Below are 26,233 nucleotides of genomic sequence, written 5' to 3' on the forward strand. Positions count from 1 at the left end.
TAGGTTTAAATTTTCCGTCAGTATTTATTTGTGGAATGCATATCATCATGCTTGATTACATGGTGATGGAACTAATAGATTTATGCAGATTTGAATAGAATTCATGGTATTGTATCATGAATTCTAGTGTAATAATCTATATTATTACTGTTATATAACGTTGAAGAGTATTTTTGTTTATTTAAACGCGCTAATGTCTGAAACTACTGATTCGATTTGAATAATTTGTTTGTGTTGGATAGTGCATGTATCGAGGAAGGCTAGATTCTCTTATAGGTAATAGAGAATGAACCTATAATAGGTATGTACCTATATTAACAAAAAAATCACGGTTTACTCATGAATATTAATGCATGACGCGCGACGTCGTCGCATTTGTGCACGCGGCTCAAGATGAGGACTCCCTCTGTGATTCGAAACTAATAGAGCTTTTCTTCATTAATATACGTGAGTAAACCGTGATTTTTTTAGTCAATAGGGAATGAGTCTATTTCCATATACCAAACAGCAAGATTCACAGCTGTCTTCAGCTCTTAATATAATAATTATTATAATATCATAAACGTTCTTTACTGACTGACTGCTTTGTATTTTAACTGTGGTAGCACACAGGAGGACACAAAGGATTACTTAGCATGTCTCCGAGGACCACACTCGAACAAAGAGACACACGATATAATATTATTATTAAATAAACCGTTCGCTCTGTCTGTTTGTCGTGTCCTTATTTTATACATATTAGACTCGGTTTAGATTAAAGGTATGTTTGTTTGTTTAAGTTAATGTGTTTGTGCATTTTATTTACTGATGCTGTTTTTGATACCAAATGTGTCATGTAACGTATTGAATACCAAAGAGATGATTAGTTTACTTATTTAGGTATTGACTTAATAAAGTGTATTTAAGGATTGTCTTTTACCTAATCAATTAAATGCAATTAAAAATAAATACTTATTATACATCTAAATTGCCATTAAGAATCTCAGCACCAAAAAGTCAAAAAAAGAAAAATTAGTTTTTTCTGTATTTTTCTCATCGATATTTTTTTTCAGTGTACACAGATAATAGAACCGACTGCGAATAAATTGAAGGTTCCTTTGTTTGGTCGTTATGTACAGTGTTATAAGTTATAAGACCTCAATGCCATTGGCAAGGTTGTTAGACCGAGTCTCACACTAGGAAGTGTTACGAAATATAACCGCGTACATGCATTCGTTTATCGAATCATAATTAATGGAACGTAGTGAAGGTTAACGAACCTTATTTTTTGTAGTGTAAGGTTAGATTTAGATTAGCAAGGACCAATCCTTATTATTAAATGAGGGATAAATAAAATGGTGGCGACATAAAGGATAATGAGACTTGCTTTCAGTAAAGTAAAGTCGGTTTTAGATTAGCAAGAATTTGAATCTGGGCTAGAATAGCAGCATTTCAATTGTTTTATGAATTTTTGAGATTAATGCTTGTGTTAGGTAATTTTGTATTCTGTTTTAATGGGCATAGAGTATTTATTACTCTGTGAAAATCTCACGTGCTTTTTAGGTTATTGTTTTTTTGTTTATTTATTAAAATAAAGTAGGTGTCCTAGAATTGGTTGAGTTAACCGACATACATTTTATCTTATCAACTCGGTTTCTTAGTAAAAAGACATAGAAAAGAAGCCTACAGTAAAACTTATTTATTTTCTCTCATCACGACTTTTAGCATAATTAGATAAATTTTCAAAGAAAATTTGACTGAAGTGCTTAGGTAGGGAAACATAAATATATAAATAAAAATATTATTATATAGAAATTCGTCCCTAATTTGTATTCATGCCCGTATTAATCTGATAAGTTATATATTTCCTACATATTTTTCATTGCTTTGATATTAAAATGTATTTACATTGACTGAGAGGCACCGGAATGTAAATTAGATGGTTTTATTTATATTTTTTTCTTAAGATATGTTGATGTTATGGGATTAAACATATAAAGATGTAACGCTTCTTATTTCGCAAAGGGATAAGCAGGTAAGGTACTTGAGCCTACCGCCTTATTGAATTTTTGACGAGTTATATTGTTAGCACATCAATGTGACATTTTAATTTGAGAATTTATTGCAAAACTAGCAAACTCGTTTCGCCACCAATGATTCACCCGGTTTTCCTGCTTTTCTTTTCTTTTTTCCTGAAATCGGTTGGTGCGTTCTGGAGCTATAGCGTCAAGAAGAAAAACCCGACTTATTTTTATATTATAGAATCACAATATTACCTACTTTGCCTGACTTGAGATTTGATCAGTTTTACCACGCAACAAAGATTTTTTTAAAAGATTACTAATCACAATGACTTCCCCATCACTACAATCTTTAAAATTAGGTAGCTTACAAAACAAAAATCATCAAATTGTCATCAGAAATTGTCAAGGTCAGACGACAAACATATTTTATGAAATATTTACAAAAAGTTTCGAAAAATATTAGATTACATTTCTTTGTCTCATGACTATTATTTTAAACAAACCACATTGCTCAAGTTAGTAATGCTTACATTTTGAATATCACCTGATATTGTTTTGAAATTGATGTACAAATGCACAATAGCTATCCTAAGTTTGATCGATATTTAACTTTAGTTTCATAGGTAGGAAGGTTAAGAATTGACTGGGAAATCTGACATGTTGGGTAGGTTGTTGTCTTAAATGTTTTGTAAATTTAATGTCGTAAAATGCATGTGAAATTCATTTTGTCTGTTTGCTATGAAAGCGTAAATTTAGTGGACCGATTTGATGAATTACGAAACAAAGTATTAGGTATAAGACAGATAGGATTCTAAGCTTTGTGTTGTGTAAAGCAAAATAAGTTAATATAATACAATACAATTACGTTCTGAAACCTTTTAATAAACACGATGAAACCCACAAACCATCAATTAACAATTAACTTAAAACAAAAAGATAACCAACAAAAACAGTAACATATGGCAAGCCAGCAATTCTCATTGAAACGTGACATATTTGACGTTCTTTTAAAAGCAAAATAAATAAACTTGCCATAGACCACCTGTCCTCGTATCCTTTACTAAGTATTAATACCAAGCCAATGCATTCGCTTCACATATGGAGTGAAACAAAAAACTTGTTGACTGACCCTTATGGAGTATGAGAAGAACAGGATTTATTAATAAAAAATATGAAGAAGTTTTTTAGTTTAGAAGCTGGTAGTAGTTCTCACACATATACAACGTCACGCCTTTTGTCCCTGAAGGGGTAGGTTGAGGTGAACATTACGGCATGTAATGCCGCTATACAATGTACACCCAATTTTCACTATTTGTGTTATAAGTCCCATGTAATAGGGGGTGAGCCTATTGCCATATCCTGGACACAAATCCAGACACTGGAATAATGGAACAATTTTCGAAAATTCGATACAGCCCAGTAATATTTTGCCCGACCCGGGAATCGAACCCGAGACCCCTTATTTGGCAGTCGCACTTGCGACCACTCGACTAACGTAGCAGTCTGCTGGTAGTAGTTCTTTTTTAAAGTAATCTTCTTTGCATTGTAGATCTAGTTTGATTCAGTATAGAAACAGGTATCATTCATTGGTTCCTTAGCTGACGAATAATGGTTGCAGTAGCAACTGTTTTTATACTTACTCAATCTATTTTTATTTTCTTACCAACATATATTACAACTGGTTGTACAAAACTCATACAAAAATGAATCAATTTGAATATTACTCGTATGTATTTTCATATCAAAATAAAGACAAGGCTTTAAAATCAAGGTCTGTAATATTAAGTAACTTGTAACAAGCACTTGTGACATTTTTACCTTAACAACTCGTTGCTACGCAACCGTCTAGATAAACAGATGACCTCTGTCTGTTTCATTGGTCGTCGTCGCAAGGCGACTGTGAGTAAGTGACTCAAATCTCTGGCTGGTTAAAGTATTATTGAATTATTGGTAAATTTTTTGACTGCATGGTTGACGCGGTGGCTGGGCAATTGTAGCAGGTTCGATGCCCGCAAGGCGCAACTGTTTGGTAGGTGTCATGTGTATGTAAAATTGTATGTTTTTAAAGGCACCCATAACACAAGAAAAAATCCTAGTACCTATGGGGCAAAAAAATCTTAGTAATAGCGTGAGTCTAAAATGGGGCGTGAGTATAAAAAGCCTATTACATAGGTAGGAACCTATGTAATAGGCTTGACCCACATTAATGGAATTCCTGATTTATCAATGTCCTAAATTAAAGGAATTCTTGATTAATCTAACAAAAATGAGTGTTAAAATAATGTAATTTGTACAACTACGTCAACCATTTCGATGAATTAAAGTTGTCATTGTTATGATGAATGATGATGACAAATAATATAACTTTAAATGACCTTTCGGCTAGACTTTACGATATATCTAGATACCAGACTAATTACTTCAGCAGTCTAGATTATTTTATGACTTATCATCACTATTATCAGTAATTCATTTAGTATATGCATTCTTACTATCAACTAGTGACCTTTACACTTCGATGTAGAAATATGTTCGTTTGTGTGTATATTAATTTAAACACATTTAAACACAACACACACTGTGTAGCGGAAAATTCTAGCATGTGATGCTTAATTGAATGTAATATTTTTAATTACTTCATAGTATACTAAACAAATTTCACAACAAAAACTAAATTAATTACTATGTTATCGGCTTACCCACGTAACTGTTTAACGAGGAACTCGACTAGTTTCAAGCCATGCTAGAGGCCCATAATCATGAGTAGCATTCATGAGTAGCGTTCATTCATACTAGGGGTATTAATTTAGTATGTCTCACGAAAAGTAATAATACAACGAAAAACAACCAAACCCTATTACAATATTTACTCAAACTTATGTCATTGATTCATTAAATTTCTTGCTAAATGAAGAAGATTAAATTATCTTTATTCTACATTAAAAACGTAAAATAAATAAAATTGAATATGTCAATAAGAGAACGGATTAATTGAAAACATGCCCGTTCATTTATCATTCATCTGTTCAATTTAATTGTTTGTTATGTTGGTACACAACATGCAATGTTCGGTTGTAAATGTTGGCAGCACTGTCGAATTCAATTTGAATGCAACTCTGATGGCTCTATTTTATTGGTTTTCATTTGTTATTTTTGTGACTGATAATATGATATGACTGATTTTATATTTGTTTGTTTTGTAAAACATTCAAAATTTTATGTATACAAATGTTACTTTATTTTTTGTTTTTGTTACTTTATTTTTTTGATAAAATAGACGTAACTAAAGAAACTACTAGTTGTTCTAAACGCTCTTATTTATGAGATTCCAAAGTATACTTTTTGTATACTTACTGCGAAATATATAATGAGGCTAACAACATACTTCAACATCTACAAATCCGAAAGAAAATGTCAGAGTTATCCAAAACAAAAACAATATACAAAATAATACACAAAGGAAAAAGCAACTAAAAACCAACCTATAGGTATGTATTGGTGAATGTATAGAAGCCCTTTAGAGGATGTGGTTACCACACATCCTCTTACGTTATTGGTCACCGGTTCAGGTTGTATTACACTGTGGGACATGCCTAGAAAAGGTTGTATATTATTATGACTTCATCCGGGAATTTTAACCAAAGATGGCTATGAGTAGGTTTATGAGAAATCAGCAATTCATATTGTCAACTCATTTTTACAGTCATAATTTTGTTTTATAGTACCTAATTGGTGTCATGGTAATATTGAATTCTGAGTGGCCTGTACCCTTAGTATGAGTCTGCTTTACTTTTAAAGCAATGGAAACAAGAGCGTGTTCGGCGCTCTGATTGGTTGGTTCATTCGTGCTTGCCAATCAGAACGCCAAACGCGCTCTCGTTTCGATTACTTTTAACTTCAAGCAAACTCGTACTAAGGGTACTGAAGCCTAAATATTTAAAGCTTTGACGGGAGAATTGTCCAATTTGAATTTTGAAAAACTGTTTCGCTGGTAGAGTGGCTGTATCCAAGATAGTAAAGTAAAGGCTTAAAATTATCTAATTTGAACCTTATAAAACTTTTTCGGTTTTAGTAGAACAAACGTGAGATTGATTTTCAACGATGAGTTTTTGAATTGATAGGGTTCTTAGTCAAAATATAGGTCCTGGATCCACGGTATATGGTAATTGTCGCCTCTCTATTAACAGTGTTATAATTCTAACAACGATTCCTTTTGATAAAATAACTTGAATCCAAGTATGAGTTCAAAATAATAAATTTTCCACTGGTCGTAAAGTATCTTACTTATACTCAATGTTAAGAAACTTGTGTTTTTCATTTAAAACTTTTATCTTAACTTCGTTGGTGTTTCAAAGTTCAGAGACGTCGAACACGTGACAAGAATTCTTTTATGAACATATTTTACACACAAATATGTATAGTTAGTAATTTTGTTTTATAAATTGTGTTGTAACATGAAAGGTTCAATGTATTGTACGTATAGGTTTTAAAAGCCGAAAGATAAAGGATTGGTATGCGTTTGAAATTTTTTACTTACTTTAATCATAGCTGTTTTTGTAGACATAGTAACATGTCGCTAATAAATAAAAATATGTATTATACAACAATGACATAAAAATAGTAATTTTTCTCTTTAGTACTAGGCAATAAAGTACAATTCCAACACGTATTAACTTTATAACTTTTTATTGAAAACAAAAAAGGTATAAAAAGGAAAATAAAATAAAAAAATGCATGAGTCGACCGACCACTATCGAAGCCTATTAACCGAACAAGGTCGGGAATGACGCACGAGTGCAGTCACACGATACACAGTTTTATTTTCTCCCTATTAAGATTTTATTTTGATTGCATTATTATTTTATTTTATGGGGGCATAACATAACATCGTATACACGACTATAACTTACTGATAGGTAGGATAGGTTGTTATGTTATATGATACTCTTATTACTCATATTTAATGCTGCAATGCTAGGTGCAATTTTATTAATTTACTACGTTCTGTAACTAAATTTTAAACAATCTAATAATAAAAATTAATACTTCATTTTCATTTATTTATACTTCTATTACGTCTATGTTAGCAATTTTTAAATATCGAAGGTAAGGCTCTGATTTTTGACCTTAATAATAAAGTAATAAACTTCAAAATCAATTAAAATTTGACATTTCATAATAACTTAATCTGGTATCGCCTCTGCTAATATAATACAAATACTAATACAAAGTTATAACTAAACATTATAACATTCTATTGACAATTTAAATATCTACACATAAATCACATCAATATAACTTACGACACAAGTATCTACAGAAGATCATAGATTGACATCACATGACAAAGTGGAAAACTATGTAGATATGTTGTTATCGGCACTTTATTATGCATTGATAGTAATCATTATACAACACTATAGTTTCCTCATAGCAAATAGGGAAGCTCATGCATGCTAAATAAAGTTTTTGGTTCGGTTGACTCGCTTAACTGTTTGACAAAAAACTCGATTAGTTTCAAGTCATGCTAGAGGCTCATATTCATGAGCAGTATTCCGCGATATACGAAGCAGCGACAGTCGTGAACAGTCGCAAGTAAACCGATAACAAAATAATTAATTGAGTATGTCTCATGAAAGGTATAATAAAGTTACCATTTTTTGTAGTGAAGTGAAATACTCATTATAAAGGTTTATACCAAACCATTATTGTATAAATTGATAATATCCGAATGTTAAGCAAGATGTTATAAGTTCAATTCGCCCTACAACTCTACAGTACTTTGATTTATATTACAACACATACACATTACACACAGTCTGCGTACACGCATGTCATTGCATGATCTCTTATGATCCTTTACAACTCAAATAGCAATAACTATAATTATAATAATGGCGTCTAATCTACTTTACACAGTGAACAGCTGATTTTGTCTGATGCCTCGTTCACACACACGATGCTCTGTTTACATAACGTGACTCGACTTGCGCACTTACTTGAACTGGGTCGATTAATTACTAGTTTCTGTTGTTTCTTGTACTGTGTAATGTAAGTAGTTGTGTGTAATTTTAATTGGTTTTGTTAAATAATACCTAATACGTGGTTTCCTATGTTATTTTTTGATTTTAGTCGACTACAGCGAAATTCATATTGGTTGTGATATTTGTTTAAGATTTTTGGTCATAAATTATATGAAATAACTACAAATTTACTACTTACTAAGCATTACATCATAAACTATAAATCATTGTAAACCTAAAATTCACAAATGTTAAAGTCGTTTTAGTGTTATATACAAAAAGAGACATAAAAATATTACAATAGGTAGGTAATTCACAATCTATTCTTAGTCATCGATAAGTTAAAATATTATGTAGTTGCAGTTGCATAATATAACACAAATAAATAACAAAGTCATAAAAATAAATAAACAAATAATGTATAAATATTGCAACACTAACATTGTGTTCATGACATTGGCAGTTAAAAATATAAGTAGGTATGAACTGGACAATAGGCAACGATAAATAAATAGGTTTTCTTTTACAACCAAATAGAGTCATGAAAAAATCAATCTCTTACAATTTATGTACAAGTATGTTTATGTGGTAGCCATTTTTTAAAGAAAACAATGTAATGATATCGACACATAACTTTAATTTTTTGTATACTAAAGAAAAACTACTAAGTATATAAGCACCGTCACGCCTTTTATCCCCGAAGGGATAGGCAGACGTGCACATTACGGCACGCAATGCCGCTATATAATGTGCATATCTACTTTTCACCACTTATGTTATAAGTCCCATGTAATAGGGGGTGAGCCTATTGCCAGATACTGATCACAATTCCAGACTCCGTGCTACTACTAGAAATTTTCGAAAAACCGAAAAAAATACTATATGTAGTATTTATTTATGCAAAAATTCTAAATGGAAGCTGTTGATATTTACATTATACGAGTATCGTTGTATAACATAAACATGGCTACTTTATAAAACAAAAACAAACATACAAATACATATTGAACATTCATTATAATAAGTATTTGCTTACAAAAAAATATTTACATATCTACAGTAAATAAAAACTGCATAGGAAGTATTTACATTGAACTCAAAAGAATCCAATGACATGTCTTGTATAAAATTATTTGTTTATACATCTTTGACATTCGTAATGCCATCGAAATGGTTTTAACTGAATAATCATTTGTACATTATTCATTTATTTGGAAAATACAGGAGTTGGTACGATGGTAGGACAACCAACCACTTGTTGTTTCGAGCCTGGGTGTCATATGTATGTGAACACAAGAGAAAATTCTAATGTGAGGCAACGATTTCAGTAAAAAATTATAATTTCGTACCTACTTTACTAGCAATTTGTTTAATTTCTCCCTTAATTTGTTCTTAATTTTGAGAATCATTACTGAATGATCAATTAATATTCAATTTACTTTCCAATCATAACTCACTAAGCACTTTGTAATTAAAAACCAGTTCATTAAAATCTATCATTATATAGTTATTGAAACCATTTTGTGTGCCTAACCTTCGAAAACTGGTGACAACTACGTTTCTAGTATGGAAAACAAATATTATGTATAAACAGGTCTTAGACCAAACTTTATAATATCATCAAAACATCATTAATGTCATTTTCTGACCTTTCAAAGTACGGTATTTGTTTACATCAAAAACTGTATTCTATTTATTAGTCTAGTAATAATTATTTGGCTGCTCATCAAAGTACCCTATAATTGACAAGACATTTTCAGTCTCATCCCAAAACAAAATAAGTTTAGAATTGATCGGAGAGTCTTAATGGAAAAGGATAGCTTGAACTGCTGGCATTTGTAGTATAAGTTTTAAACATTTTGAGAAAAATATCTCGTGCTATCTCTACCACGTGACTTTAGTCACGTCTTTCTAAGGGTCATAGTGTGATGGCAGATAACCTTTCATATAAGATAGATCGATGCTCGATAGCCTTCCACCTTGTTCAAGGTTAGAATTATCGGATGTAGAAAGAAATGTTGCAATTGAACTGGCATTTTATAAAATCACTCTTCTGATAATATTGATAAAGATGTAAGTTGATTGACAATACATTTTGTAATAACTACACACTATTAATACCTTTTACCTAAAGTATAATGTCTGAAGAATGTTTAACATTTCCTTTGTCACAAATCTCAATATACCTAACAACTTAAAGGCCATATTTATCATAAACACAAAGGGAATACTTCTTTGTCGTCTCCAGACTAGTGACCCACATTTTGTATTGACATGTATCTAGATTTCAATAAGCCGCCGCTTGAAAATTAATGTCAGATGTAACAAAGATGATCCTAACCACTCTAAGGAAAATACTAGAAGGATTAACCATGACAGATCTGGGTTAGACACAAACAGTAATTTAAATGACAAAACAGTGACTCAAAATGCTAAATTGACATTGAATGCCCCAAATATATTCAAAACACATAATAGATAAAGCGTTCGAGAATATTTTTTACAACATGCTAATACAAATTTTAAACAGAATCGATAATTTGACGATACAAGGAAGTAAACTTAAGGTGATTTTAAATTTGACATTAATGTGCAGATCTAAAAGTTAAACCGTTTATCGAGTTGGCAGTATAATCGATAACATCATCAATTTGGAGGCTATGGCTTCAAAAGAGGAAAAAATGATAATCTTTTAAATGGAGATGGTTAAGTTAATTGCGACGACATCCGATTAATAACCTTTTCTCATAAAGCAAGAAGATACTTGAGTCACTGAAACAGTGAGTCAAAACGATGTGACTAATCTGAGAGCAATCCTTAAATTGTCTCAACAGATTCCATTGAAGTTCAAACCATCTCATACGATACTGTCTTCATATTCGCGCATGATGAGAGAACTGGTATTTTTAATTGAAGTGCCCATGTAGCGTGTTTTAAGTTACTCGTTTTATCCTTTGTGCAAACACGTGAATTAATTACATCCTTTGATGTAGGTATTTGAGATGTTACTTACTGTTGCTGCAGATTCTTGAATCTTTGTAGTATTTATTGAATTTAGATTATTGTTCTTATTTCCTCTTATTTTTGTTCTAGACTTTAGTTAATTTATACCTTGATAAAAAGGATAATTATCTTTGTGTCTATCCAGATTAGCAAAAAAGATGAAATAAATTATACACCATTTAATATCAACTACAGGAAAACTGTCATCTATGATTTCTTACTTATTTTCTTCAAGATTACTTGTGTGGGGATTTTTCTATTTTATAGTAGGAACAAAGGAGATGATTATCTTCTGTAATTAAATGTTCATAAATGATTTATAAACTATCGAGTGTGTAGGTGTCATCTTAGCCATTGGAATTAAATTTATCGTCAGGTTTTTCTAAATGTCAATGTTATGAATTTGCCTTGATTTGTCTATTACGTTTAAAAACAAGTCTAAAAACATTTTGCCATAAACAGGAAAAATGGTATTTTACGATGGACTTGTCGCACTTCAATTACAATTATTATGATTTACCTTATACTCCAAAACATCTCACACATAGATTACAGTATCAAACGAGCCAATACCATGTGTTACTCCACCAGCTTCTTTTAAATGATTGGTCTTAATATCTATATTTATGATTCCAACCACGAATTTCTTAATTAACGCATTTCTTCAGAAGTTATCATGAGAATTCGAAGTGAGTGTGGTATTATTATGAATGTCTACGTGCGAGCCGGCCGCACGTGTTATTTTACACGATCGTTCGCAGAGGTGAAATCGTTTGTACGTGATCGAAATTCCTAGATGCTAATTCGAAAGATCAATGTTAATAAATAGGTCAGACTATTATCCATATGATTCATTAGGGTTTTCGTTTTCACTTCTACTTATTTGGCGTATCCTTTCTTTTTATTGAGGTTGCGCTGTGGCAATGGATAGTTAAACAGTTTCATTGGAAGCGTTACTGATATTTGTGTCACGAGATTAGGGTTTTTAGTGACATTTTCCTTTTGAGTTTGCACAGCTTCGTTCATTAACGAACGTCTGTATGTGTTAGTATTTTTTGTTCTATCTTTCAACTGAACGACAGCTAAAAATACCACGACATGTTGTCTCTACAAATAAAAATGTCCTTTTTTTCTTTACCATAAAAGTGCTTTTTACATTGTAACTATTACAAGCTTGTTTAATCAACTGAATGGATTGCATGTGCATCCCGTCTGCCATATGGCTTTACCACAACCACAAGTTATCTGGTTCATTGACCTTGCCAGTACCTTTAGTGTTTTTGTCTATAATTTTTAAGTAAACGTTGAATGAGTGGCTGGTGATATAGAGGTTATTGACATGTTCCTCGTAGAGATTGAAACTCGTTCGGGAAGATAAAGTTGTCTGGACGTGTTTTAGGTTCCCGGAAATCCGTGGTTAAAAAAATGGTTCAGGTAACTTGACGGTGAGTAAGTAAGTGCTCATGTTGTGGTATTAACGTTACAAAATTTTATTACGTATTTGTAATTATTAAATTCAACACAAAATATTACGTTGCACTGTATTTATTTATTATATAAACTAGCATTCCATTGTATAAATAAAAACAGGCATCGATTTACAATAATAAACAAACAGAACATCGATTGGTTTCACCGAATTACATGTGTATTGACAGCGAATTTAATACTTAATATCAAGGTATAATAAAATTCAAAATATCTTCGACTCGAACCAAAACAAGTTTACATTTAGCCTCCACCGAAAAAAAAAGATTCAAACTTACAATATTACTCACCAAGCCCTGAATCCGGGGAAACATTTTGGAAACTTATTTATCACAACACTTCACAGTAAAAAACACAATTCATAAATATATCACCCACTATCACAAACAGAATGCTTGTAATATCATTCTATAGAAAAAGGACGAAATATATTTATCGGAGTTTGACACTCTGTATATAGCGACGTGCGCACGAGTGGATGCGTCGAGCGATCGCGAGTTTGTGAGTTGTGACGGCGACCTAGTGTTGCGTACGATGGATGATTCACATGTGTGTGTGTGTGTGTGTGTGTGTGTGTAGTGGAGAGGGGGCTCGCTATCTTTGTTTACCTGTCCGAGTTAATTGGTGATATATTTTAATGTATACATTTATATATATATATGAATGTAGATATTTACTTACTTTTCAGTACTTACCATTAATGGTCCGTTCAATATTTTTTTCCTTTGTTGCAACATTCTGTTTTAATGAGATCTGGTTTTAATGATTGTGTGTGGTCAAGTTCAGATCAAGCTATGGAAGAGCATTTTGAAAAAAATATTCCCTGCTTATATTGAGCTGGTTAAGATTAAAGTAGCCAAAAAGAGAATTGGTAGAGTTTCTTCCGAGAAAGTTATACAATCAGCTAAATATCTAACTTTGAAAATAATATGACATCACTGTTTTAATTGATTATCTATGTAATACCTAATTTAACAATCTACTAAAACAATAGGCGTGTTCCTTACAAATCTGATAATTATACATTGATTGAGAACAATGACTATAGTAAAATTATAATTGGAAACATTGCAGTTTAAAATAATATATTTTAATCCTATAATCATCTTTGTTATGTTTCACATCTTTCTGGCTTGACAAACATTTAGTTTCGATCAAAACATTTGGTAATATCAAGTGATATTTGTCTATTAATAGTCATCCTTAGGTCATCACCACCCAATGTTGTTATTATCGAATCGTCTAGAACGTATTTACTTCTCGTTTTGCCAAAAACAAACTTGCAATCTTAATAAAATTTAATAATCACACTTTTATGTCTTTATCTTTTCTCTGGCTTTTCGCTTTGTCCTTCAATTGATTTTTTAACATCCTCATCAGTTGCATTACTTTATAACCCATTTGGGGTGGTATTTATTGTTTGTTAAGTGGTTTTTTGATGGTTACTACACCAAAATTTTAGAGTATGTCACTGCCTCTACCTTTGTAACTGGTTGTATTGATACATGCCCAGACAAGGAATTTCATTTGACTCCTCTTCCATCCAATGTCTTTACCCGTCTTGGACAAGGTGAGAGGGAATGTCAGACTCACACTGACTAAAAACCACCCCGTTTCTACTCTTGTTCTTAGAGCCGGAGCCCCGGTAACCCGCGAAGTAGTCCGCAACATATCGGTTATACTGGGAGTGATAATTCTTTGTGTTGGTATTATAGAGAACAAAGAGATACTATGTGTGAGAAATGATATGAAAGAATAGGGTGTGATGTGATAACGTCTGATATGGGAGAGTGGAAAATGATGACATAGATATTGCGCTGGCCATAAGTAACTTCGGACAAAGGCTATAAAAGAAAGAAATGGTTATAGTCCCTTTTTTCATTCTCTTACTAAGGCTACCAATGTGTGGGGATTATTATTATCCTCAGCCTCTTGTTATAAATCATTATTAACCTAATTTTTAGGTAAACTCCCGATTAGCTTATCAGATAGCATAATGTATTAACCTAAATCGAAACCAAGTTCGTTGGGATTGACACACCTACACAAAGTATTGCCTACATTTTGTGATTTTTAAAATAATGTTACAAATGGTCATGGCCACATTTAGCTCTTAGTAGAAATAATACTTACCTCTAGCTCTATTAATTAAACTTTTCCATCTTTTCTAACTTCAAGAAAAATGTCCCAGTCGACTGCCAGTGACACCTATTACAAAGTCAAACATTTTTCTTCCCAATAATTACTTATTCTTACCCACTTAGGAAACCTGCATTGAATAGTAAAAAGCTAATTAGAATTTGTTAAACCTATACAGGCGTCTTTTAAGGGAACTTTTATGAGGTCGACAGTATTAAAAACAGCGGAAATGTTCACCTTTGTGGAATATTAATGTTGAGGTTTCGGGCGTAGATGTTTTTATAAAGGTCTTAAGAATGAGGGTCGATTGCTGCTCTTAGGTGAAAAGTACATTTATCTAAGCTGAAATGGCTATGCAATTTATTTAATGGAGTTGTCCAGACTCAGTATGGTAGATTTCTGGTCTTAGTATGAACTCGATCTGATAGTATGAGACGGAGACTGGACTTTCAAAAGGGGCACACTACCTAATTTATTTATAAATCAAATACTCTCCTTTACATCAATTATTAAGACTAATCTAAAACTTTTTGATTTTGTCAAGATTTCAAAAACATTGTTTAGATTCTTTCAAACAATTTTTTCATGGAAAGTAGATATTTCTTGTTAAACCAGCTCAAAATTATCTGTAACACTAACATAGCGACGTTTTGACTACCAGCACGTCAAGCTACCTCACTTTTAAGAAACTTCCTCGATCGATTTAGAACTTTATCACTAAAGGCTAAAGTTAAAAATACATCTGATGATGAGCGAACCGCTCGCTGCCTGGTGTCACGTAGGCAAGTCAGCTGGGTATGAAAACGTTGAACCGACAACTGTTTAAACTGTAAACTATACATCACGATGTTATACACATATTCCCAGTAATTTTTCAAGGATTTTTAGCGGTCAATGTTATATGTGATCTCTTTTGTTTTCATCATTTCTTCGTATTTTTTTTATAATATTTTTTTCCAAACTAATTTTCTACTTTATGATGACGAAATAGAGATAATATTTGCTGGTGTGTATTTGCTTTGGCTAGTACGTCATTGGAATAAATGTCTAGAAAAGGATAATAAAAAGAAAAAGAACTTTAATGCAGAAAAATGATTTACAGTAATTGCATTCATTTGAAACGTATTTCTTCTTGATGCTTTCCTATTTCCTCAAACGTGCTTGCCATTTTTTCCTAGTATTTTGACGCAATTTCTTCGTCTCAGTCATATTAGAAGATCCTCTGTAGTATCATGAACTCTGAAATTGTACTACTATTAGACCACCACAGATGGGGCCCAGTAGAGCAGATGATCTGGAGCTACGCACTACCTGGGTTTACCAAGCTCCGGTTCGAAAAGCAGGGTATGAACGGGGTCGTTTTTAGTCAGTAATAGTCTGACATTCCTTGTCGCCTCGCCCAAAGCGGGAGAAGTAATTGGATGATTTTGCCCCCTCAAAAAAAAAAAAATCTTAATATGATAGATATATAAAACGACTTATAAACAGTGTATACTGCAACTAGTGCTCCTCTGCCTACACCTGCACGAAGCTAAAAGTATAATGATAACATTACGTTTAGTATAAATCAGCTGACAGACGACCATACAACTACACAAAAGCACCGTTATTCTAATATCGTCACTAACCGTAACACCTTAATGTCTCTATTTGCATACACGGATGACGCCGTCGACGCCATCACACTCAAATGTTTACATTCTATCAATAACGATTTCCTCAATTTGAAATCTATTGCAGTTCTTACCGCAGAATTTCACGAGCCATTTCTGGAAATTGCGTGAGTCATAATATTATTACGGTTAACTATCTATTCAGTCATTAAACAAACAAATGTTTTATCTAAGATGAAGTCTATTTCGTGATGTGAGGCAATCAAAATTACAAGGAACTGGTATTGTTGAGAATTTTGATTCCAGTGAAATCATAGTGTCAATACTTCGTAGGGGTTCTTTGTTGGTATCGCAAGTACGTCTGTTGTGGGGTTTTAAGCCGATACGTTGGGTCAAAGTGTTTTGGTATTTCCTTTTCTGAATTATAGGGATTGTCATTTATATATATTTTTGAAACTTTGGGATTTTCGTTGCGGTGCGTTTACAAACATACAAGGTCACGTAAACATGACACGCAGACCCGAAACAACAATTTGTAGATCACCCAAAGAATTGCTCCGTGCGAGAATGGAACCCGCTACACGTTACGCGACAGCCGATAGCCCAGCCACCGCACCAACAGTTCAGTTAAAAAAAAAACTCTTAATAAGACCATGAACTTTGGAGTTGTTATTGGTCGTTTTACAACAGACAAAAACCCAGCGTTAATACTGCTATTCTATCTTTCTTTTCAAGGAAAACCAGGCGTAATATTACATCCACTTGTTTTATACAAAAAAAAAAAAACAAAGGAAACAAGTAAACCATATCACTTTATTTCATTTCGGAACTTCCAGAAATCTGAGTCATTGTTTGCAATTTTGATAATAAAGGACAAAAAACCAAGAGTTCAATTTCAATACTCCAATACAGCAACATATTTTTAACTTTATTGTGTTATGGTAAAGTTGAAATTCTTTCGGAGAAAAACGGATTGGATTAGACTCATGTGATTCCTGTAGATACCCTCATAACCATATAACTATGGCTCGGTATACCATCCTTATATCCACAAGAATATGGTTTGGTATACCAGTCAGTAGTGCTAATTAGATTTATCTGAGAATTTATTATTATAGAGTTAAGAGTCAGACAGTCTCTTTTGTCTTTCCAGACGAGGTGGCTCCAATAAGTAATTTTTATATGTGCTAAAAAAAAGCTTAAGAAGGTTGGTATGCTACCAGTCTTTACACCACGGCTACATATCAACCTATACTAAAACCAGTTTATCATGGTCCCACTTTATACAATCTTTCCGTACATATTACGGTCAGTTTATACTGGATTTTAATAGCTCGTCGTAGGCAGTAGGCTGGTACGAAAGTCATCTCGTCACTTGGAAGGCATGTCGTAACAAGTGACTAAGGCGTTGTTTCAGGTGGATGCATTGTAGAATTTTCTAGAAATCAAAACATTAACTGTTATTATAAGGTAAATTCGTATTTGATACGTAGGTAAGTCAAGTTTGTTAAGAAGTTGGTCATTAGTCTCTTTGACATCAATATAGTATGAGTGTGTTGTAAAATAACGGGGTAAAATTCCTAATTTATTAATAAGAATGAAATTTTCCGAGGAAAGAGTTTGTGGCTTGAATCTTAAGTCAGGTATCTTCAGGAGGTTTTGACTTGGCGGCTCTCGTATCTCGAATTAACACCCCCTGAAAATGCTCCGTGGAGGAGTGAAACGTACGCCGAATGTTTTATTTTTTAAAACGTAGTCTCACTCTTGTATTTTCTCCTGTGTCGTTCGTACGTTTACAAACATACAAGTTTACACATACATACACACCTCTACTTTGTCCTCTAGTTATTTATTGGTAGTAAAAGCCCATGCTCTTTTCAGGATTTGTAGAAAAATTAGTATGTATTTAGTAACAAAATGTTTAGCTAACTTACTTTATCAACAAACTTTTTCTAATAAAGTACAAAATAAGAAACAAAAGCACGTCTGGCGCTCTGATTGGTTGGGTTTTTTTGGTATCTCATTCAATGTAAAGCAAATTTGTACTAGGGGTACAATACGAGAGGAGAAAAAGTAAGTCAAACAAAATAGTTAATACAAAATAATACAATTTATAAATAAACAGCCAATAACAGGGAAATATAGTCACTGGTATGCTATTGAAATAGCGTCTATTGTTGTGTGAACTAGGAAATAATAATATTATAATTTCATTCATTTTCTGTCATTAAATGTTTAGAAATGATTTGTTAATCATTTGTAAAGAAGTAATCAATCTAATCGTAGCACTTTTAATAACCCATTGTTATAGAAATCAGATCTGTGTTGATAAACTACATACGAGTATATTATGTTTAATTTCGATGAACAGTTATTTTATTAATAACTGCACGGTTCATGCGGTGACTGGGCAACTGTAGTGGGTTCGATTCCTGCACGGAGCAACTCTTTATGTGATTCACAAATTGTTGTTTTACGTCAAAATGACCAAAGGGATCGGCACACATTTTATCCAACGGTAACGAGAGCGAAGCCGCTGGCAGAAGCTAGTAATATAAAAAAGAAAACTCGACAACGATTGAATCATAAAATTAAACCGCGCCTCATCTGTACTCAAAAGAAAGTTTCTTAGGAAAACAGTCAGGGGCCGAGGTTCCGATAGTGGACTAAACGTAAAACAGTCACAAAAATGATTCAGTTTCAGGACAATCAAAATGAAAAGGTAACTAGGTCAATATCTAACCACTAGTTAACTAAAACTACGTCATTTGTTATTGTTGATGGACTTAGTAATATTTTCCTTAATGCGTCAGTGGAGTGTGAGGATCAATAGGTATCTGTATATGAATGGAATATTCAAGCAATGGGTGGGTTCTTACGTATTTTTCTTATGGGGTTTTCTAAATATTTGTTTAATGTCTAGACTATGACTAAGATGTGTCTCTTGGTTATTGAATTTAAATGGCAAATACGTCACAATATTAGATTTTTCCTGCTACAAATGTATTATGTATGCCACAGTGTCATATAATAGGTTTAGTTTTATACCTGCTTTTCCCTGATCGTGCAATTAATGCTCAATGAAGAATTATTCTTTTCAAGAAGGGAGTATCACCCGCGACGGCAAAGAAGTACATTCTAATGATTAAATCTTCTTTTTTTTTCTTCCGTCTTTATGAGTCTTTTTCACTCATTCTCCCTTATGACACTGATTATTGTCAAATAATTAAGAAAATGCTTGATTTTTCGAAATCAAAATCTCATAGCTCACCACATAGGATTCGATTATAAAATAATATAAATCATTCGTCAATAATTTATGGTTTGAAAATAATACTAAGTATTTAAAAATAGCCAAATATAACGGCAATAAAAGATATTTTTACTTTATCTACCCAACCTCATTCTTCACCCAGGCTTAAAGGATCAGTATCATAGTCACACAACGCAGTAATGCTGTCAGTCTTTAGGCACGTATTCTGTTGGTTGCGATATTTTTAGACACATATTTTTTTTTTTACTTACAATAGTAGTGTAATATTCAATATTAATTTAAGTTTTTTTATGCAAGCGCGTAAACCAGCAGACCTATCACCTTATGATAAGCAATCGGCGCTGCCCAAGGACACTCGAAACAGCAGAGGCGTTACAAGTGTGTTGCCAGCTTTTTGGGCGTGAGGTTTGAGGATTGGGAAGCCCCCTCCCCTACTGGTAACTGGGCCTCTGGTAATTACATAACAAAACACAATACAAATGTTGCTTCACGTCGGTTTTCTCTGAGAACGTGGTATAACTCCAGTCGAGCCACCCCATTTGAGCCAAAGCATAGCTCTCCCATACTTGAAGTAATTCAAAATATTACTTAATTCTTTTTTTTACATTGAACTTTATTACTTTAAAATAAGGCAGAGAGCCTTTCAATCTATTATATAATTTTAACAACTCAAGGTATCTTAGTGAGATCGGAATTTGTTTATGAATGCTAATAGTTTATATTATGCTCTCATACTGAACAAAAAAATATTCAATACATTTAAAATATGTAAACAGCGTTTTAAAGAATGCGTAATAGTATGAAATGAAAACGTAATGCGTAATATAAATATAAAAGTGACGACAAACAATTCAATATTCTAGTTATCACATAATTGAAAATGTCGTACGATTTCCATAATTATCTAGACAATGAAACACGTTTGCAAAATATTGTCTTACTATATTAAACTATTTCTTGTTTGCGGTTCCGCCCGCATAGTATGTATGTAAAGAAATAATCACAAGTAAGTTTTATTGCTTTAGGAATATCAGGTTAAAAAGTAGTGTATTATTTTAAACTGGCTCAGTAGTTTTAGATTACTGCTAGGTTTCCGCCCGCGATCTGCGATCCACATCATCAAAAAAAAACTTTGCCCTACCCGGCAATCAAACCCGAGACCAAGAGGTCAAAAATCGAAGAAATAAAAAAATAAAGTACCCTTATGCCACTCACCAGCCTCTTAACTATCCACAAACACAAAAATCATACGACAAAAATGTCCCGTTGCAACACGGAAGATAAACAAACAAACAAAGCAACAAACATACTTACAATATTAAACACCGTCTGTCACCCCCAACATATTATTTAGGTAACTCTTATCATAATATACTTAAAGTGAATCCAGTGTAACCCGGTCAGAAACTGTTATCTTTCAGATAGCATATCAGACTTAATGATTTAGATATTTATGTGTTAACGTCATTCATATTTATTAGGACATTTTAAAGAAAGTCTAAATTTTATTGTAACTTTCGTGAGACATACTAAAGTAATTATTATGTTATCGGCTTACTCACGCAACTGTTTGACGAGGAACTCGACTAGTTTCAAGCCGTGCTAGAGGCTCATATTAATGAACAGCATTCCGGAAAAACGCGGCGTCGTGTGGCATCGTCGTGTAATAATTAAAGTCAAAATTGTGTTGATAATCTTACTTACATATTTTATTTAAGGATGAGTTGGAGTAAGTAGCTTAGGTAATATACCTGGAGCTGCGGACCACCTAACAGGAATAGGAGTTTTATGTATGGCAAATTTTAGTTCCGACGTTGACCGGTAGAGGCGTTGTATAATTTGACATAAAAAATGTACATCGTCGCTAGCGACTATCAACAAATACTATTGCTTCAAACTCATGGTAGAAGTACAGATGTCTACTGAGTAAAAACAACCACCGCTCTTTAGGTACAAAGCCTTGAGTGAACGTAGAAAATACAGCATTTCATTCAACTTCAGTCGAACACTGAAAATACTGATTTAGCATATTACCGCTACTACTACTACATGCATCTGACATACTTGTGAAAGTAATTGTCCTCATTCATCTTTTATCTTTTATCTTTATCTCTACCATCTTTTATTGCAGACGGCAAACAATAAACAATCGAATTCTTCACAATTTTGATGTGTGATATCTTTCACGTTCAGACGATAGATGTCGATTTCGATATCCGAGTCGATAACATTATTTTCTATGTTACGTATTCATTTATAAGGAAATAATTTGTTATAACTCGTAAAAAATATTTTGCACTAGTCTTCTTTAGCATGGTATCTGTACTATCCCGGAGCTGCGGACTACCTAGCGGGTTATCGGAGGTCCGGCTCAAAGAGCAGGAGTAGGAACGGAGTGTTTTTAGTCAGTAAGAGTAACAGTCCTCGCCTCATTCAAGGCGGGAAAAGTCATTGGATGATTTTCCCACCTCAAAAAAGTAGTAGTATGACGATGGATGAACTCGATACCTATGAAAATGATTGGCCACAGAAAGTTCTACGAAGTGACGGGTGGAAGGAAGGTAGGGAAGCCTTTGCCCTGCAGTGGGACGACCATGGCTGACAATAAATAAATAAATTACTAATATCATATCTTAACGTCTCATGCAATGCATTAAAGCCTTTAAATACTACACAATACATGAAAGTCTTAAAAACAGTAAATAAAATCCAGTTTGATATAATTAGAATCTTGTTTATCCCTCGTTTAAAACTATATCTCTGCGAACTTGCATATCGTCACGTAGGTACGATTATGAATAGATTTAGAAACGGAAAGTTTTATGGCATACCCAAATTTTAATTGTATCAAATTACTAATTCTTTGGTCTCGTGGATTTTGAAAAAAAAAACACTAGTGGAGTCCAAGTGAACGAGTCAAAGGCCAAGTGTACCTATTATGCAAAATTTGGCAATTGGAAATTGAAATACCTCTAAACTCTTTCTGAAAAAAGCAATACGTGGTCTGACGCGGAAATCGAAACCGAGAACCTTTGCCCGGCAGTCACACTTGTAAACACTAAACCGTAAATTGATTCTATAGCAGTTAATAGTATCGCGTTTTAGTAATCGCGTTTTTGGTTTTACTAGATGTTTCAGTTAGGTCATTGTCCTACCACTTGTGTATCGACCTAGTTGTATCTATAAACAATTTTACATACAAAGTGACGCCCTACAAAAACAATGTAATTTACTCTAAAGCCGAAACGTCAATCAAAACTAAAATATTATGATTAACTACGTATCCAAACTAGGTACATGTGTACGAACATTCGTATGACGAACTATACGAAATGAGGTTACTTATCTACACACAAATATACACAAACACATAATCCTTTATCTCCATGTAATCTTATAAATATCTACTTTTAAACAACACATGAAATCATTATCTTATCGACGGTCGATTGGTGAAACAGAAATAACACAGTAATCTATTTCAGGAAATGCATAAATAAACAGTGATGTATAAATTAAAATAAATAAATAATTTATTAGTCAAATGGTTCTTTGAAAATTACTCACTTTTAGCTTTAGTAATATATTTTTTATGATATAAGCCGATAAATGAGCAGACGTATCCCGGATAGTAAGCAATCGTGACCGGCCATTGACACCCGAAACTCCGGAGGCGTTACGAGTGCGTTACTGGCCTTTTGAAGGTATGGAATTTAAGGGTTGTTGGGGAAATGGTGATTGGGAATTGGGAAGGGGGGGTAATTGGGTATCTGGTAACCTCAATCAAACAACGAAACACAACGCAAGCGTTATTTCACGTCGGTTTTCGGTGAACTACAACTTCTAAGAACATCATTCACAAACTGCCCCACTATTCCAAAGACATAATACTCGTACACCTAAATATCACCAAAATGGGCACATAAACAGAGAAATTATCACGTTTTTTTATCTCGTCGCGTCGTGACCTTAAATTCTGTAATTTCTCCTAAGTAAACATGAAAAGATGCGCTTGCTTTGATACAGTTATCGGAACTAGGTCGGCTACGTGACATGCTTACATGTTAACACGAAAAACTGTCGCTTCCAGACAAAGATACTCTTTTATGATATTTAAATAATGAAGCTGAGATACAATAGCACGTGAATTTTGGCAAATAAGTTCGTTAGCGTTGGGACTTTACCAGAATCTGCTGCATATCATTCTGCACTCTATAATGTTTAAAATCCATTTTTGAAAGCTTCTGGTCAATTAAGGGTGTAATAACTAAAAACATAGCTTAGCTGAGTCCATTTCCATCAATGCTTAGCGACGCATACCAATGAATATAATTGGTGAAAGCCAAACGCATCCACAGCATCGTAGCATAGCACAACTCTGGTGGAAAAACAGCCTTTTGACAACGAAAAGAGAGAGTGAATTCAGGTACTTAAATGTATAAGTTCAGAAAAAAATGTGTTTTTTTTTTATTTCACTTAAAAAAGGAGATTGTCCAAATCTGGCTATTTTTGAACAGGCTGCTCAACAAAAATGTAATTTACCAATAATTTTATTTATATTTTAGTAAATGTCTGACGCTAATAACATTGTATCAATTTGTACTTTAAAAAAATTGATTTTTATTGGTATTTGTTATGATAAGACCAAGTATTTGTAGTAGTTTGCTTTGAATTTGACTTTAGTGCTGCCAATCTGCTGTCAATCTGTTGTGTTTTTCGTCAAAATGACAGATATTATTCGCTTTGTTCTTTTGCATTGTGAGTGTTGAAACTTCAATTTATTGCGTGGGAAAATACAAAGTAGACACATTAGTAGGAAAACATATTTTGTATATATATTATATGAAAATAACACTAAAGGCAGGACAGCCATAAAACATTATTGCTGCAACTGCATGGTGGGTCATAGAACAGTAGGTTGATGTGCACATATAATAACTATTATTTGGTTTTTAAGCTGGGCAAGTTACCAGAAAATTATTAATCCACCTGCCGAGTTCCTTGACCATATTTTAATTATATATGAATCGGATTAATAATGCAATTTAATAGAAAAAAAATTTTTTATTTCATGCATAATCAGTTTCAATAAAATGTAAAAAAATATCTAAATATAAATCTTGATACAAAACTAAGCTTGTATCTTCATTCTTACTGATATGAACTAATAAATCAAACATATATTATTAGCTGAAGTGCTTGTTCAAAAATAGCCAAAGTCCCATTCAAGTTGGTCAATCCCCTTTGTACTGTTTATAAACGTTGTAATTCAGGACACAAGTTATCACTATTGTCATAACATGTTATGTTATACGACAAAGTTAATCGTCAAGTTTGTCTGACATCATTTGACGTCATATCTTTACTTCGTCAAATAAGAAATGATATACATATTATTTCAAACGTTATTTTTTTCGGGTGTATTATTTTGTATAATACACTATTCAACACAAAAAAAATATCTGACCCAGTTCGTATTATTTCATAATGAGGTTGCCTAATTATAAATAACTATAGGCATTTTATTTTGATATCACATCTAGAAGTGGAGATATAGGGCTTTTTATTTTTTTACCGACCTTCAATAGTAAAATTACGGCTAGTCGTGAAATTTGTAACTATTGCGAATGGAACTTAGTGCATTCGTTAGTTTAATAACTGTTTTCTAAAATGTCGCGAGTGTCTGTTAATAGTCCTGATTTATTTTGCTATGTTTGTGGAGAATTTACGCCAAAATCGAAAAAAAAGCCTATGACTGACTTAATTAAACAGGCCTATCGAGCTTATTTTAACCGTGACGTAAGAAATCAAGACAAGCCGTGGATGCCTAAAGTATGCTGTTTAAGATGCTATACGAATCTGAATGGTTGGTCTAAGGGAACTACAAAAAAAATGCCATTTGGTACGCCAAGCCGAGCGCGATCACTACATTTTATGAAAAAAAGATTGGCCATCACGTCACTCTATAGTTGTGGGACAACAAAACATTAAATTTGATCCTTTGGTTGAGCCAGATTAAACTCATTTTACCGGCATTGCACATCAAATTAGGACTTATAAAAAAAAAGTCAAAAAATTAAGCAAAGACGTTTCTGTATTCCAGTTTCTCAAGCAAAAGTTTCCTAAACTTAGTGACGCGTAAATCAAAAAGGGTGTTTTCGTAGGTCCAGACATAAATAAACTAATTCGAGACTCGTCTTTTACTCTCTCTCAACAATATTGAAAAACAAGCATGGCAAGCAAGCTTTTGTCGATGTCACGAAGAATTTCTTTGGTAACAAGAAAGCAGATGATTTTCGCAAAAAAATAAATATATTATTGGACTGCTACCATAAAATGGGATGCGATATGTCATTAAACTGCATTTTCTTCATGCATATTTGGATTTTTTCCCTGCCAATATGGGGTCAGTCAGTGACGAACACTGAGAACGCTTTCATCAAGATTTTGCTGCATTTGAGATACGTTTTCAAGGTCGATGGGAGCCTGCTATGCTCGCAGATTACTGCTGGAGCCTTCTTAGACGTACCCCAGCATCTGAGTACAAGAGGACAGCCAGTCACTCCAAAAAAACCACACCATTTCAATTAAAACAAGAATAAAATCATGACAACTTTGTCATTTCGGACATAGCTGTATATCTGGAAATTGAGATGTGATGGAAAGTGCTTCTTTATATATTTTTATAAT

General features: G+C 33.0%; 2 protein-coding genes across 6 annotated transcripts in view; one reads left to right on the forward strand and one right to left on the reverse strand.

Annotated features, from left to right (window-relative positions):
- LOC118272457 (probable E3 ubiquitin-protein ligase sinah) overlaps window positions 1-13,024 on the reverse strand; it is a 46,909-nt gene extending 33,885 nt beyond the window's left edge. The window contains exon 1 of one of the 2 annotated variants that reach the window (XM_035588985.2): window positions 12,808-13,024. In XM_035588985.2, the coding sequence (XP_035444878.1) occupies window positions 12,808-12,831 (24 nt within the window). In that variant the 5' untranslated portion in view covers window positions 12,832-13,024. Of the gene's footprint in view, window positions 1-12,795 lie in introns of both variants that reach the window. The other variant, XM_035588984.2, reaches the window with a different exon arrangement.
- LOC118272456 (adenylate cyclase type 2) overlaps window positions 1-26,233 on the forward strand; it is a 210,907-nt gene that overhangs the window by 140,766 nt on the left and 43,908 nt on the right. The gene's annotated exons all lie outside the window — the stretch shown is intronic.

Source organism: Spodoptera frugiperda, chromosome 4 (genome assembly GCF_023101765.2).
Source record: "Spodoptera frugiperda isolate SF20-4 chromosome 4, AGI-APGP_CSIRO_Sfru_2.0, whole genome shotgun sequence".
Classification (NCBI taxonomy): domain Eukaryota; kingdom Metazoa; phylum Arthropoda; class Insecta; order Lepidoptera; family Noctuidae; genus Spodoptera; species Spodoptera frugiperda.